This window comes from Danio aesculapii, chromosome 18 (assembly GCF_903798145.1).
Source record: "Danio aesculapii chromosome 18, fDanAes4.1, whole genome shotgun sequence".
NCBI classification, from domain to species: Eukaryota; Metazoa; Chordata; class Actinopteri; order Cypriniformes; family Danionidae; genus Danio; species Danio aesculapii.
The window spans coordinates 27,195,049-27,209,346 of record NC_079452.1 but is presented as its reverse complement, the minus strand read 5'-3'; the positions used below and the strand labels follow the sequence as shown (position 1 = coordinate 27,209,346).

General features: G+C 31.9%; 2 protein-coding genes across 2 annotated transcripts in view; both read right to left on the bottom strand.

The window, feature by feature from the left end:
• The window catches only part of rab27a (RAB27A, member RAS oncogene family), a 32,346-nt gene extending 21,472 nt beyond the window's left edge, over positions 1 to 10,874 (bottom strand). Inside the window, exon 1 of the mRNA XM_056478416.1 lies at positions 10,712 to 10,874. The gene's annotated coding sequence lies outside the window, so the exon portion shown is untranslated. The remainder of the gene's footprint in view (positions 1 to 10,711) is intronic.
• A 1,963-nt stretch (positions 10,875 to 12,837) lies between these two features.
• On the bottom strand, positions 12,838 to 14,270 carry LOC130245886 (protein PIGBOS1). Its single transcript, XM_056478675.1, has 2 exons — positions 14,142 to 14,270; positions 12,838 to 13,219 (listed from the first exon to the last, which is right to left on the bottom strand). The coding sequence occupies exon 2, from the start codon at positions 13,165 to 13,167 to the stop codon at positions 12,958 to 12,960; it is 210 nt and encodes a 69-aa protein (XP_056334650.1). The 5' UTR covers positions 13,168 to 13,219; positions 14,142 to 14,270; the 3' UTR covers positions 12,838 to 12,957.
• Between the last annotated feature and the right edge of the window lie 28 nt (positions 14,271 to 14,298).

Genomic DNA, 14,298 nt, shown 5'->3' with positions numbered 1-14,298 from the left:
TGATATCGGGTTTTCTTCTTAAAGGAAATGATCTGTTTATTCATTGTATGTTTTGGATTAGTGCATGATTGCTAGCTAATTTGCAGGAAATAAAAACATCTATTTTATTATAATGAAATAATATATAAAATGGTTAAAAGACAAAGTTTTAGCCATCCTGTGAAATTTCAATTATTTTTCAAATATTGTGCTATTATAGTGTGGAAATATTGTGCTGTTTAATGGAGAGAATGTTTTAACATATTTTATAGTTTTAATAACCAATTTCTAATAACTTTTTGGTAGCCCGAAATAAATTTAAGTAGCCCTAATAGAAAATAAATCATTTACTAAATAAAAAGAAATACATTTACTAAACAAAAAATAATAATGTCAGTCATTTTAGGTTACATATACACTCACCGAGCACTTTATTAGGAACACCTTACTAGTTGCTGGGTTGGACCCCCTTAAGCCTTCAAAACTGCCTTAATCCTTTGTGCCTTAGATTCAATAAGGTACTGAAAATATCCCTTAGGGATTTTGCACCATATTGACATGTTAGCATCATGCAGTTGCTGCAGATTTGTCGGCTGCACATCCATGATGTGAATCTTCCGTTCCACCACATTCCAAAGGTGCTTTATTGGATTGAGCTCTGGTGACTGTGGAGGTCGTTCTAGTACAGTGAACTCACTGTCATGTTCAAGAAACCAGTCTCAGATGATTGGCGCTTTATGACATGGTGCGTTATCCTGCTGGAAGTAGCCATCAGAAGATGGAGACACTGTGGTCATAAAGGGATGGACATGGTCAGCAACAATACTCAGGTAGGCTGTGGTGTTGACACCATGCTCTATTGGTACTAATGGGGCCAAAGTGTGCCAAGAAAATATCCGCCACATCATTACACCACCACCACCAGCCTGAACCACTGATACAAGGCAATATGGATCCATGCTTTCATGACACCAAATTCTGACCCGACCATCCGAATGTTGCAGCATAAATGGAGACTCATCAGACCAGGCAACGTTTCTCCAATCTTCTATTGTCCAGTTTTGGTGAGCCTGTGTGAATTGTAGCCTCAGTTTCCTGTTCTTAGCTGGCAGGAGTGGCACCCGGTGTGGTCTTCTGCTGCTGTAGCCCATCCGCCTCAAGGTTGGATGTGTTGTGCGTTCAGAGATGCTCTTCTGCAGACCTCGGTTGTATCGAGTGCTTATTTGAGTTACTGTTGCCTTTCAAATCAGCTCAAACCAGTCTGGCCATTCTCCTCTGACCTCTGGCATCAACAAGGCAGAACTGCCACTCACTGGATATTTCCACTTTTTCAGACCATTCTCTGTAAACCCTAGAGATAGTTGTGTGTAAAAATCCCAGTAGATCAGCAGTTTCTGAAATACTCAGAGCAGCCCGTCTGGCACCAACAACGTTCAAAGTCACTTAAATCACCTTTCTTCCCCATTCGGATGCTCAGTTTGAACTGCAGTAGATCGTCTTGACCATGTCCACATGCCTAAATGCATTGAGTTGCTGCCAAGTGATTGGCTGATTAGAAATTTGTGTTAACAAGCAGTTGGACAGGTGTACGTGACAAAGTAGCCAGTGTGTGTATACTTTTTTTTTTGTATACTAATTTAATGATATTATATATTACATACTTTATACATCTAAAATGCTTAGGCAATACTGTCCTATAGTATGCTTTATTGGCATAACATTATAAATGAGCAGCTTTTACCTGTCAGTGGGTGCAAATGGCTCCTAAACAGCATAAAAGTAATAGAAATAGTGGATTTCTTTCATTTCAACAGCCTTTTTTTAAATAACTTTAACTTATTGAAAAGAAAAGGTGTATGACAGACTCATAATAAAGAAATATATAGTTAAAAAGCACTTTTTTTTTGTTTGTCACATGTAGATGATCATTTATGTGCTGTGGGTAAAAGGTGTGTTTTTATTTTGGCTACCACCGCAAGTATATTACAAACCTGTGGGAAGCACTGTGCATATTTCTGAATTAATTCACCATGCAGCTACAGTTAAATAATGACCGCTAATGGGAATCTCATAGCAATCACTGAAATATCAAAATGAACAAACAGCATCAGGCGTATTGGTTTATCACTACTAACACTGACTGGAGTCTGACGGAAAAAAAAACACTTCTAAAAACACGTAATTTCTATATGATTCAGGACTCAAAAAACAAAGTGCACAAAACAGATTTATAAAATTTAAGTATGCAATCGAGAGCTGATCTTCTAAGCGCTTGTAAACACACAGAATCACACTCTCATGAGGACAAATCTGCTTAAGACTCTTATTAAAGGGATGGTTCATGCAAAAAAAGCCATTGACTTCCATAGTAGGAAAAACAAATAACATGGAAGTCGATGGTTACAGGTTTCTAACATTCTTCAAAATATCTTCTTTTAGTGTTGAACAGAAGAAAGAAACTCATAGAGGTTTGGAATCATTTGAGGGTGACTAAATATTGAGTAAATTCTAATTTTTGGGCCATTTAACACGAAGACCTGCAACTCTTTCACATTGCTTCTGCATTTGTCACATAATTCAATTCATTATAGGTAAAAGGACAAAAACATGAGAAATTATCTAACTAAAAAAGTTCTGGAAAATGCACGGCTTTGCAAAAACAACCTTATCTTTATGTGCAATAAAGCCGTGAAGACAAACAGCGTTTGTTGGGCTGCATCATCTGACATCTGTGATGGTCATTTGACATTACTTAAACTTCCAAAGACCAACTCGAAGCCTCTGCTTCAGTTCAAGACACGTTTTTGCACCAGTCGAATGTGCTTTAACAATTATAGGCCTTGTGCAACGGCTCAACCAAATGCCTGAGCTTTGAGTCGTGCTTCCCGTCCAATCAAAACAGCCCTGATGGAGGCCGGGATAAAGAAAAGGAGAAACGGAGGCTTTTATCAAGCATTCCAAGAGAGCAACACCCTGGGCGGCATGCCAGCACTAATGGATACAGCTCATGACGCTATCACATTTTCTTGTTGGATTAATTGCTGAAGCATTTATATTACTATATACGGTACTATCTTGATATTGATGTAAGGTGAAAAAAGGTACTGTAACGTTTGCAAAGGCTATACACCAGAGCTAGCACATGCACTCAATGCAAATATCACTCCTTAAAGTACAATGAAGAAAATGATTCACTGGATTTACTACATTTTTTTAAGTTATAAATGGTTGCAATCAATTTTTATGGGCTGCATTTAAAGAAATAAATTAAATGTAGTAATGTTCAATTAAATTTGTTTGTTTAAATTAAGCCTATATTAATTGCCACTTTAAAAAAAATCCAATTAATCTTTTTTTTTCAGTGTGATTGGTGCTGTGAAATGACGATTTTTAATTGTGAACGATTAAAACGTCTCTTTTGCTTTCAATTTGATGTTAATAAAACAACAAAACATTTGAAATAATCAAGATAAAATCCTGAATTTCCTGAAAGAAAAATATTGTCATTTGATATTTTTGCCATATCGCAAATTACAGAGTGAAATTTATTATTATTTTATTATTTTATTATTTATTATTATTTTATTATTTATTATTATTTATTATTATTATTTTATTATTTATTATTATTTATTATTATTATTATTTATTATTTCCTGAAAGAAAAATATTGTCAGTTGATATTTTTGCCATATCGCAAATTACAGAGTGAAATTTATTATCTGAATTGGATTTTAAAGCCTGCGACTGTGTGAGCATTTCAAGCAATTATGAGATGTTTGGGCAAAATAAAATAAGCATTTGTAGCTTAAAATTAATTGTACAATATATTCAGTAGCGTGAAAAAGTGTTTGCCTGTTATTGATTTCTTAAGATGTTGGAGTGGTCTAGTCAAAGTCCTGACCTAAATCCAATTGAGATGCTGAGGCAGAAGGTGGTTCATGATTGAAATCCCTCCAATGTGGCTGAATTACGATTATTCAAAGATGAGTGGGCAAAAATTCCTCCATAGCGCTAACAGACTCATTGATAGTTAAGGTGGACCAAGCTGTTATTAGGCTTAGGAGCCAAACGCTTTCACACAGGGCTATGTAGTTTTAGATTTTGTTTCATTCATTTCAAAATGGCACTATGTGCTTACTTGTGTTATATTTGACTAATATTTCAATTTGTTTGATTATCTGAAACATTCAAGTGTGACAAACATGCAAAAAAAGAAATCAGTAAAGGGCAAAGACATTTTTTACATTACAGTAATTATTTACACATGAAAACGATACAGTGTGTTTTACATCAGGGTTTCTGCAGATATAATGTCAAATTTAAGACTTTTTAAGACCTTTTTAAGACCATTAAGTATTAAATTTAAGACCTATTTCACAATATCAAAAACATGCATACACATAAAGAGAAAATGCAAATTGTATTCAAATTGAACAGTACTAAAGACAGGTTAGATCAGGCATGGGCAAACTTGATCCTCGAGGGCCGGTGTCCCTGCAGAGTTTTGCTCCAACACTAATCAAACACACCTGAACACCCTAATTAGTGTCTTTAAGATCACTAGGAAGCTACAATCAGGTGTGTTTGATTAGGGTTGGAGCAAAACTATACAGAGACACCGGCCCTCCAGGATCGAGTTTGCCCATCCCTGGGTTAGATGCACCATTGAACTACAGAAAAAACAAACAAACAAACTTAAGACTAGCGCCACATCGCGCACCTCACAAAATGGACGAGGCTTTTATACTTGACACGTTTGCTATTGTGATTATCTTTGACACGACATGGGGCGGTCCAAAGAATCCCACTGTAAAGTCAGACAGATAAACAGAGAAGTAGTAAGTTTCCAAGAACTAGGTCATATCATTAATATCATTGAAGGTTTTTAAACTAGTTGTTTTTTTTTTATTACTTTTATAATTTGTTATAATGATTATAAAGATTTTTTATACCATTCAAGATTTTTTAAATCAAACTTTGATGCATCACTTGCTTTTGTACCTCAGAAAGTTACATTTTAATGGCAACATTGCTCTACAATTACATTTTTATTATGGCAAGAATAAAAGCAAAAACAGTACACTTACTAAAAATACTGACTTTTTTTTTTTTGCCCACTCCACAATTCACACATCACTGTCTGGCTAGTTTCTGTCCTCTACTTATAAGCTAAAATCACCAATTAAGCCTAGAAATTGGGCATCAGTATATTGTAAACTGATAGGTTCATATATTCCTTTCCAGCTATAAAAGACATAATTTGTTACTTAATTTTTGTTTGTAACTATTAAATTGTTTTCACTTTAAAATTGTAACATATACATCAGTGTAAAACCTGTGAATGGTGGAAAACCATATTCTGTAATATTAAAACCACCTGGGTCTCCACATTTGCATGGCCTCTTTTTTTGTTTTAACAAACTTATCCATCAGGTTTTTCCTTTCCTACGCCTGTTGCAATTTCTAGGCAATAATTGTTGGTCATATGGTTCTCCCTAGGACCATGCATGGACGGATCATAAAGATGTCTGTACAGTCGTACCAGTTTCAGACAAAATCTCCTTAAAGTGTTTCATATTCAACTCTAATCAATTAGCCGCGCGAACTGTTTACCCGAGTCTACAAAGATTTCGTGAGCTCCACCAGTCGAAATCATGTCGCGCGCACCCAAAGCGAATCTCCGCAAACACAGTGATGGCATCACATTCGCCGCACACACTGAGCTCAATAACAGAAAGCTGATTGGCTATTGCATGTTGGTCTCATTTGTAGTTGTAATACCGCAAATTACATTTGGACTAGTGAAATAAAGAACTACAACAGCACAAAAACCAAGCAACAACAACAAAAAAAAGAATTTAAATCAGCGTTAGACGTAGCGTTACTTAGACATCAGAAAAATAAGACCTGTGGTAAAATATTTAAGATCTAGAACAGCGAATGTAAGAGTTTTCAAGGGCTATAAAATTAAAATTTTTAAACTTTAGACTTTTTAAGACCCCACGTAACCCTGTATGATTATTTAATAACTGTTCCTGTTTGACTATCAAAAAATCAGAAATGATTGTTTTTTATTTTTGCTCTGTTGTATTTAACTTTGCTTTTCATTTTTTAATTATAATTCACGCAGATTATCTCCCCTACTATATCCCCCCAATCAACTTTAAAATGTGAATTCTAGCTATTCAAGTCATCTGGTAAAATTATTCAAATTGCACTATATAAATCGCAGTGAAAGAAAATATTGCATTGTATGTTTTATTGTTTTTCCAATATTGTGAAGCCCTAATATACACCACTGCCAATACAGAAAAGTATGCTTATTAAAACTAAATTAATTATGCTATTTTGAAGTTCCCACAATAACGATGTCATGCATAGGGCTGTGAGCAATATGACAACATTTATCATATGGAGAAAATAAAGTTTGTCATTTCAAATGATGCTCTATTGTTTATATCGTAGTGTCATAAAATACATTTTTTACAGCAATACCTTTTCATAATTTATATGAGCACAATATTATGCCATTATGTGGATGAAGACAGAAACATGAATAACAGCATCATAAGAAAGTTGCAATCTCGAAAGCATGTGTAAATTTTGCATTTTATTTAGCGATACTTTTTATTTTAACTTTTTATATTGGAGCTACTTTTTGCAGTGTTTTTAAATTTTATTAATATGTATTTTAGATTTTCTACATTTTAATGCACATAATACTAATTGCCCTTAAATGTGATTACATTTGAATGAGTATATACTAAAAAAATAATTCTTTACAGGTGGTCAATACACATATTAAACTATTGTGATATATATTGTTATCAGGATATGAGATGACTTGTATCATGATATGAGGTTTATGAGCACTAATCATGCACGTTCCTTATCACGATATACTGCATTATTAAACATCAATACATGTCTATAATGAGGAGTGAAACACAGACCTAGGAGTCGGCAACACTTTTCACACCAGTTTCTTCACTGACAGTCAAGCTCTGACAAGTCTTTTTTTTTTTCTCTCGTCCCTCTTAAGATGAATGTGCGAAAGACAAATCACCAGACAAATCGACAGAAACTTGTAACTTTAACCTGGCGCATAACATCAAGATGGCCTGTTACACATTTGAAAATACTTCAGTGATGCATTAACACAAACACCTGTGCTAATCTGGGATGTTCTGCTGGTTTATTTCTGTCTAGACTGCACTCAAGTCATGTCAGTAAGTTTATATTTACAAGGTAAAGCACATCAACTAATCAAATTGATGTCATCTATGCATTGTAAAAAAAAAGCAGGGTTCCACACAATTCAGTCATGTTGTCTCAACACAAATTAAGTTAATTTAAAAAAATTTAGTGGATTAAACATAAAACAATTAATTTGCCTCCCAAAAATTGTGCTGTTTCAGATCATTTTCAAATAATTAGTTTGAACAAGCATTTTTTGAGTGTGGGTTAGTCTTTAACAGGATTAGATAAAATATGCATAATTTTCTCCTATTTCTGAGCAGAATTTAGCAAAAATGCTGAATGATTTTGAGAGTACAGGAGCTGATTTATTTTATTTTTACAAAAACCTTTACTTTTATTTCAGTCGTTTTTACTGACCACATTGAAACGATTTTCTAATTTTTTTGAAAATTAATTTCTGAAAAATTATTATTATTATTCTCACTTTATTTAGAACGTCTGGGCAAATGTTTGTTTAAGAATGTAGAAATATAATAAATAAAACACTTCTCAAAAACTGGCCCAGCATAAATTAATGCTAAATGTAAACATTGCACTTTCAAGCTTGCAACTTTCTCAGGTTTTGTCTGCAATCCTGGTGTATAAAACTACAGTAATACCAAACTGTGCAAAATTATTACCACACTGTAAAACCCAAAAAGTTAAGGTAACTCAAACTATTTGAGGAAACCGATTGCAACAAACCATTTAAGTTAAAAAAACTAATCCAAATGAGTACTGTGAACTTAATCCATTTGAGTAAAAAAGCAATCTCAACACAGTAAAATCCATTCAATGAAGAGAACTCAAACCAAATGAGTACTGTAAAACCCAATAAGTTAAGTCCACTCAAACCGTTTGAGGAAACTGACTGCTACAAACCATTTGAGTTAACAAACTAATCTATACGAGTACTGTTAACTTGCTCCATTTAAGTTCAAGTAATGAGGTATTTAATTAACTTATCTTCAACACAGAGTTCAAAACTCTTTTCACATGAGTAGAATTAACTTTCAGTACATTTTGAGTCATCTACACTCATTTCATTTGATAAAATTGACTGTTTTACAGTGCTTAAACAATTGATTTTCTAAAATCACGAAATATACAATGATATGAAACAACAGATTATTTTTTTATCCATGCAATTAGGGCTGCACAATATATCGTTTCAGCATCGATATTGCAACGTGTGTATTCACAATGGTCCCATCGCAAGATATGCAATGTTGAACTAGGATTATAAATGACCAGAAATCACAGGTAAAACACAGGAGATTTGTTTGGACACTGCAGAATTGAACCACAATAATAATAATAATAATAATAATAATTATTATTATTATTATTATTATTATTATATTGAAGCATTTTAGCTGCATATAAAGAAGTTTAATAATGATTACATTTATTAAATTATTTATATGATGAAGACAAGGAAAAGTTTGTTTTACCTTTTATTATTCCACTTCTATACCCGAATACTATAAGACTCTCCACAGAAAACTATAAAGCACTGTTTATTTCATTTTAATATTTGCTTCACTGTGTTTATATATGACTCTAGTTTGTTAATTATTGGGTATATAATAAATGACATAAAAATATATTTATATTTCAGGCCCCAACTAAACCATCCCAATCAATCTAAATTAATGACTTTCCAAATAGAGCTATTTAAGTAATCTGGAGCAATTGTATTTATATCTCAATCACAGAGAAAACAATATATAGCGATGATCAATTTTTCTAAAATTGTGCAGCCTCACATACATATATACATATATATATATATATATATATATATAGTCATATTGTACAGCTGTTTGTGTGTATATAAGCAATCATATTATGATTTAATTTCATCCTGAAGCTGAATGAAGTTGAATTACAGTCTAAAAAATGTGTCTGAAAACATGCATATCAAATTAGCTATAAAGTGATTTTAGCCATGGCGAATGTAAACAGACACTCGGCTCCATTGAGGGCTCATATAAAGGCTCTTTTAGGGGCTTCAGAGGGATGTGGACTGTGAGATTTAACATCAGGCTCATCTAATAAGCATCAGCTGGTGCTCATGTGCTCTTGGCATCCAGTCATGTGACCCTCAATTCGCAGCCCTGCCAAGACCCTGCTTAAGACCCAAGCCAATGCTCATTTAAAGGTACATACACCCAAAAAAAATGTAACATTAAAAGTTCATGATCATTTATTTATTTACTAAAGTGAGTTTCTTTCTTCTGTTGAACCCAAAGGACGATATTCTGAAGAAAGTTGTGAAAAGTAGCCGTTGACTTCAATAGCAGAAATAAAAATACTGTGGAAGCCAACGGCTGTTTTTCCCCAACATTCTTCAGAATATCTACCTTTATGTTCAACAGAAAAAAAAAATAAATCAAGAAAGAATTTTCTATGCCTGATAACAAAAGGTAAACAAGTATAACGAAAAAAACTGGTTTTATTTTAAAACATAAACTGCAGAACCTGCAAGTAAACATCTAGATTGTTCTTTAATTTATCTGGCGATGTGGCAGTCAAACTATATGATGCATCCCCGTTCTTCATACATAGAATACACTAAATAAAAACTGTATTAAACAGCATAAACAAAGTGAAATTAATTTAAAATCAACATTTAGTAAACACGTTGTTCATTTTATTTAAATTGTAACCATAATGACTTGATAATCAAATAAAATGATTTAACTTTTTTATTTTTAAATTATTTTTTTAAGAACTGAACACCAATTGGTTCTTTTAGGAACCAAAAACACAACTTCTGAAGCCTTTAGCCTCTTTAATTTTAACCAGACACCACTGTTGACATGTTTGACGTGAAATGCAAGCAAAATAAATATGAAAACTGACAAAACAAAAGTATATCTCAAAGTCTCAAAACACCAGCTATTTTCACATCAGGTGTCAAAACTTTTAGCCCAGTTGAGATCTGATAATGGACAATCAATCCAAAGAATGGATAAAAACCTGTTTTTTTTCACAATACACTACAGTATTTCATCAATTTATCAAGAAAGCATAGAAACGTGATCATTCCAAAGGGAAATTATCCCTAAAGCATACATTCCTAACAGGTAACCTGATATGGGAGTGAAGCAGTTTATTTCCCCAAGTGAGGCAGGGTAATTCCCAGCAAATGTCTTCCTCTTTGATTATAATCACATTGGATGTGACTAGTAGTGATCCAGGATAGAGCCACGTGTGTAACGTTACGGATGAACAACAGCTGTCTATCACTAAACGCACATTAGAATGACTAGCACAACTAGAAACAACGTAAATAAAGTATACGTAAGATGCGTAAAGTTAACCATCAGTATACATTTTGAGTTTGTTGAGTGCAATATGTTATAAAAAGTCCAAAATTGTGAGATTTAATGAAATAAACAAATTGAAAAAGCGTTTCCAAACTGTTATCATCGCACTTGTTCAGCGACATCACAAATATAGTAATAACGTTACGTGCGCTTACCCGTAGAGTGACGTGAACGCCTGTTGATCTCCTCGGAGTTTTTAAAACTTCTTCGAAAATAATAAACTGAGAGCAGGAACAACTGTGAGCTAGTTTTGAAGCGATAGACACTTTGTTTCCTAAAGTTGCTCCCACACCCACATCAAACCCCAGTGCGTGTATGAGCGGTCGAGCTGTGACGCAATACTTCCCGTGCTGAGTCTACGTGGTAACGGCTCAGCTCATGAATATTAATCAGCTAGTGGTGACGTCGGCTCGAAATCTTCCTGGAGCGACCACGGTTGTTACACAAAAAAGTATATATAAAATAAATAAATAAATTATTTTTAAAAAGACACGGTTGTTGCTAGAAGGGATTCAACTGCGGCGGAAATAAATATTATTTATTAAATTACCCAATAATTGTATTTTATTAAGGTCTACCCCTACCCCAACCATCATAGTAATGTAAAAGCAGTAATTATACCGAGTATTGTTCATATTATTTATTAAATTGCCCATTAAATTGTATTTTATTAACGTCTTCCCCTACCCCAACCCTCAAAGTAATGTAAATAAGTAATTATACCCAGTATTGTTCATATTATTTATTAAATTACCAATATTGTATTAAAGCCCATCCCCACCGCAACCTAAAACCTACCATCACATTAATGTAAAAACAGTAATTGTACCAAGTATTATTTATATTATTTATTAAAATACCCTTTAAATTGTATTGTAGCAACGCCTATCCCCTCCCCAACCCAAAACCTACCCGCCACAGTAATGTAAAAAATAAATATTTATTATATAAATATATATATTATTGTAAAACTGTCTCAAAAATGATGCTATATTGACGTGAGTATCTGCTGCTGTATCCCTTTGACCACCGATAAGGAAGCTAAATATAAATGAAGAATATATATATATATATATATATATATATATATATATATATATATATATATATATATATATATATATACTATATATATATATATATATATATAATTTTTTAAAAATATTGCCTGGCAAATTATTATCAAATGCTTAAACTATAAATCATAGTATTCCTGTTCTGTATGGATTCAATCCTGATTTTTAACATACTTCTTTTGTAAATAAAAATGTTTAAAACATAATAATAGAACACAGATCAGGAAACTTATTTAATATCAATATGAAGCCAGCCTTTCAACCAATCAGGAAGGACTATTCGCGAGCGAGAGATCCTTCACCATAGTAGGATGGGTTCTTGGCGTCACTTCATCTATTTAGACAACAAACAAAATCTTCAGTTTGGTTTAACTAACTTTATTTATTCATTTGTTGCTTTTGAAATAATGTTTAAACTGTGTACAAATTGTGCAAGAAGCTCTCGAACTTTCAGAGCGTCTACTGACACCTGCTGGTGTAACATGTTAAAGGACTATAAAACGCCTTGCAAGTTTACACTGTTTATTTATTTTATTAATTTTTATTTTTTTTTTAAATTATGTAACATATTATTTATGATTTGATTTAACATTTCTTTATTTTTTATGTTAGAAAAATTTATTGTACTTTTATTTTTAAGAGAAACACCTTTCAACGCTTTAGTACCTCTCGACTTACTTTACTATTCTATATTGAAACATGTTTATTTATTTTATGATTTCATACAACTTAATTATAAATATATGATTTATTTATATTTTTACATAAATAATTTTTACTTTATTAATTTTAGCACTAATTGATTTATATAAAAATGTTAGTATTTTATTATTATTATTGAAAAATGATTTATAATCCTTTAACAGCTTTTAGATTTTTGTTTGCATTATTTTTATTATTCTGTAATTATTCTATAATTTTATATTATTTAACAATATTAGTTTGTTTGCATTTTAGCCATTTTATTTTAGTAACACCATTTATTTATGGAATTAGCTTTCAATGGAAGTCAAGCTTTTATTCCTGTCATTTGATCATTTTTATAATCTTTTTTTTCTTACAACATACTTAGAAATTGTAACCTATTTTATTTATTTTAAAATAAAGACATCTTGCCAATTCTGAAAAGAAGATCAAGGCAGCTTTTGCATTTACAGTTAGAGCTAGAAAATAAAGTTGAAATCAATTGATAGAATATAAATAGATATTTTATATTAACATTTTTTCTTTATTTGCATTGCCAATAATGCATTTTTATTTATAATCTTCTAGAGACATCCTTACAAAGAATACAGCAATAGAAATCCTTCAGCACTAAGTCTCATTCAGTCTGTGTGTGTGTGTGTTTCTGGAGCTCCAGTGTCCTTATTCTGTCCTGCAGTTTCTGCTCTCAGCTCTTCTGGATCAGGCTTGAGTTCCTCAGCTGCAGGTTTTCTGAGAGGTTCAAACATAGGTCTGTAAATATACACACCTCCTATCACTCCAACCAGCGTTGCAAACGCAATCTGATTAAAGGGAATCCGCCTGCCCAACATTATGTAAGCTTATGAAGGACCACAATCCATGAAGACATAAAACACCAGACTCCTGAGTAGAAGAAACAAACGGTCACTTATCTGCTGCTTAGTTTTTTTTCTAAAACAATATATATATATATTTTTTTTTTTCAGTTTGCTTATTACTATAGATTATACAGTCAATAACATTTTGCATCCATTTTCACCATCAGAAAAAAATGGGGAAAAAATTAAATAAACTCTTACTCTCTCTATATTATATATATATATACATATATATATATATATATATATATATATATATATATATATATATATATATAGTATTTTAAATATAATATATATTATAATTATAAATATTACAATAAAGTAGTATTAAATTGTAAATAATTACAAATATATGTATATCATATACTTTTGTATTTAATTGTATTTGTATTTAAATTTAAAGTATTTATCAATATATATATATATATATATATATATATATATATATATATATATATATATATATATATATATATATAAATCAAAAATATACATTTAAAGACACCTATATTAAGTAAATGAGGTTTTCCAAATCTGTAAATAAGATCTTGATATTACCCCACTCATTTAGAGATTGACTGTTTTATTATTATTGCAATAAAAACACAGCAATTACAATGTATATGAAATAAAACAAAAAATATAGTAAAAACCTTGCAGAGATTACTTCTTTTTACAATAATGGAAATATAAAGGACATTTAAAATAGTTTATCAAGGTTATAGAAGGAGGGGAAGAAAACAAACAAGTAAAAAAAAAGACTAAATTAATTAAAACTATTGCAGAATATTAAAGACAGCTCGTTTAGGGCTTGCAGTAACAGTTTACCAATATTAACATTGTCCATATTTTGGTATTTGTTAGCACGCATACGAAAAGTGTAGTTTACATTTATGCGCAGTTTGCGCACTACAATATATCAGCGTGTATCGTTAATAACTCACCTGAAGCTTATCCCACCGGTATATATCTAGATTTTAGACCTATATAACGTGTTTTCAGTCTTTTTCAGTTAAAATAACTGAGAAAAGAGAAATCATAACACATTCAGACAAGGACGAACACACGACTACGGCAACTCACGCAGGACAAATGCGACGT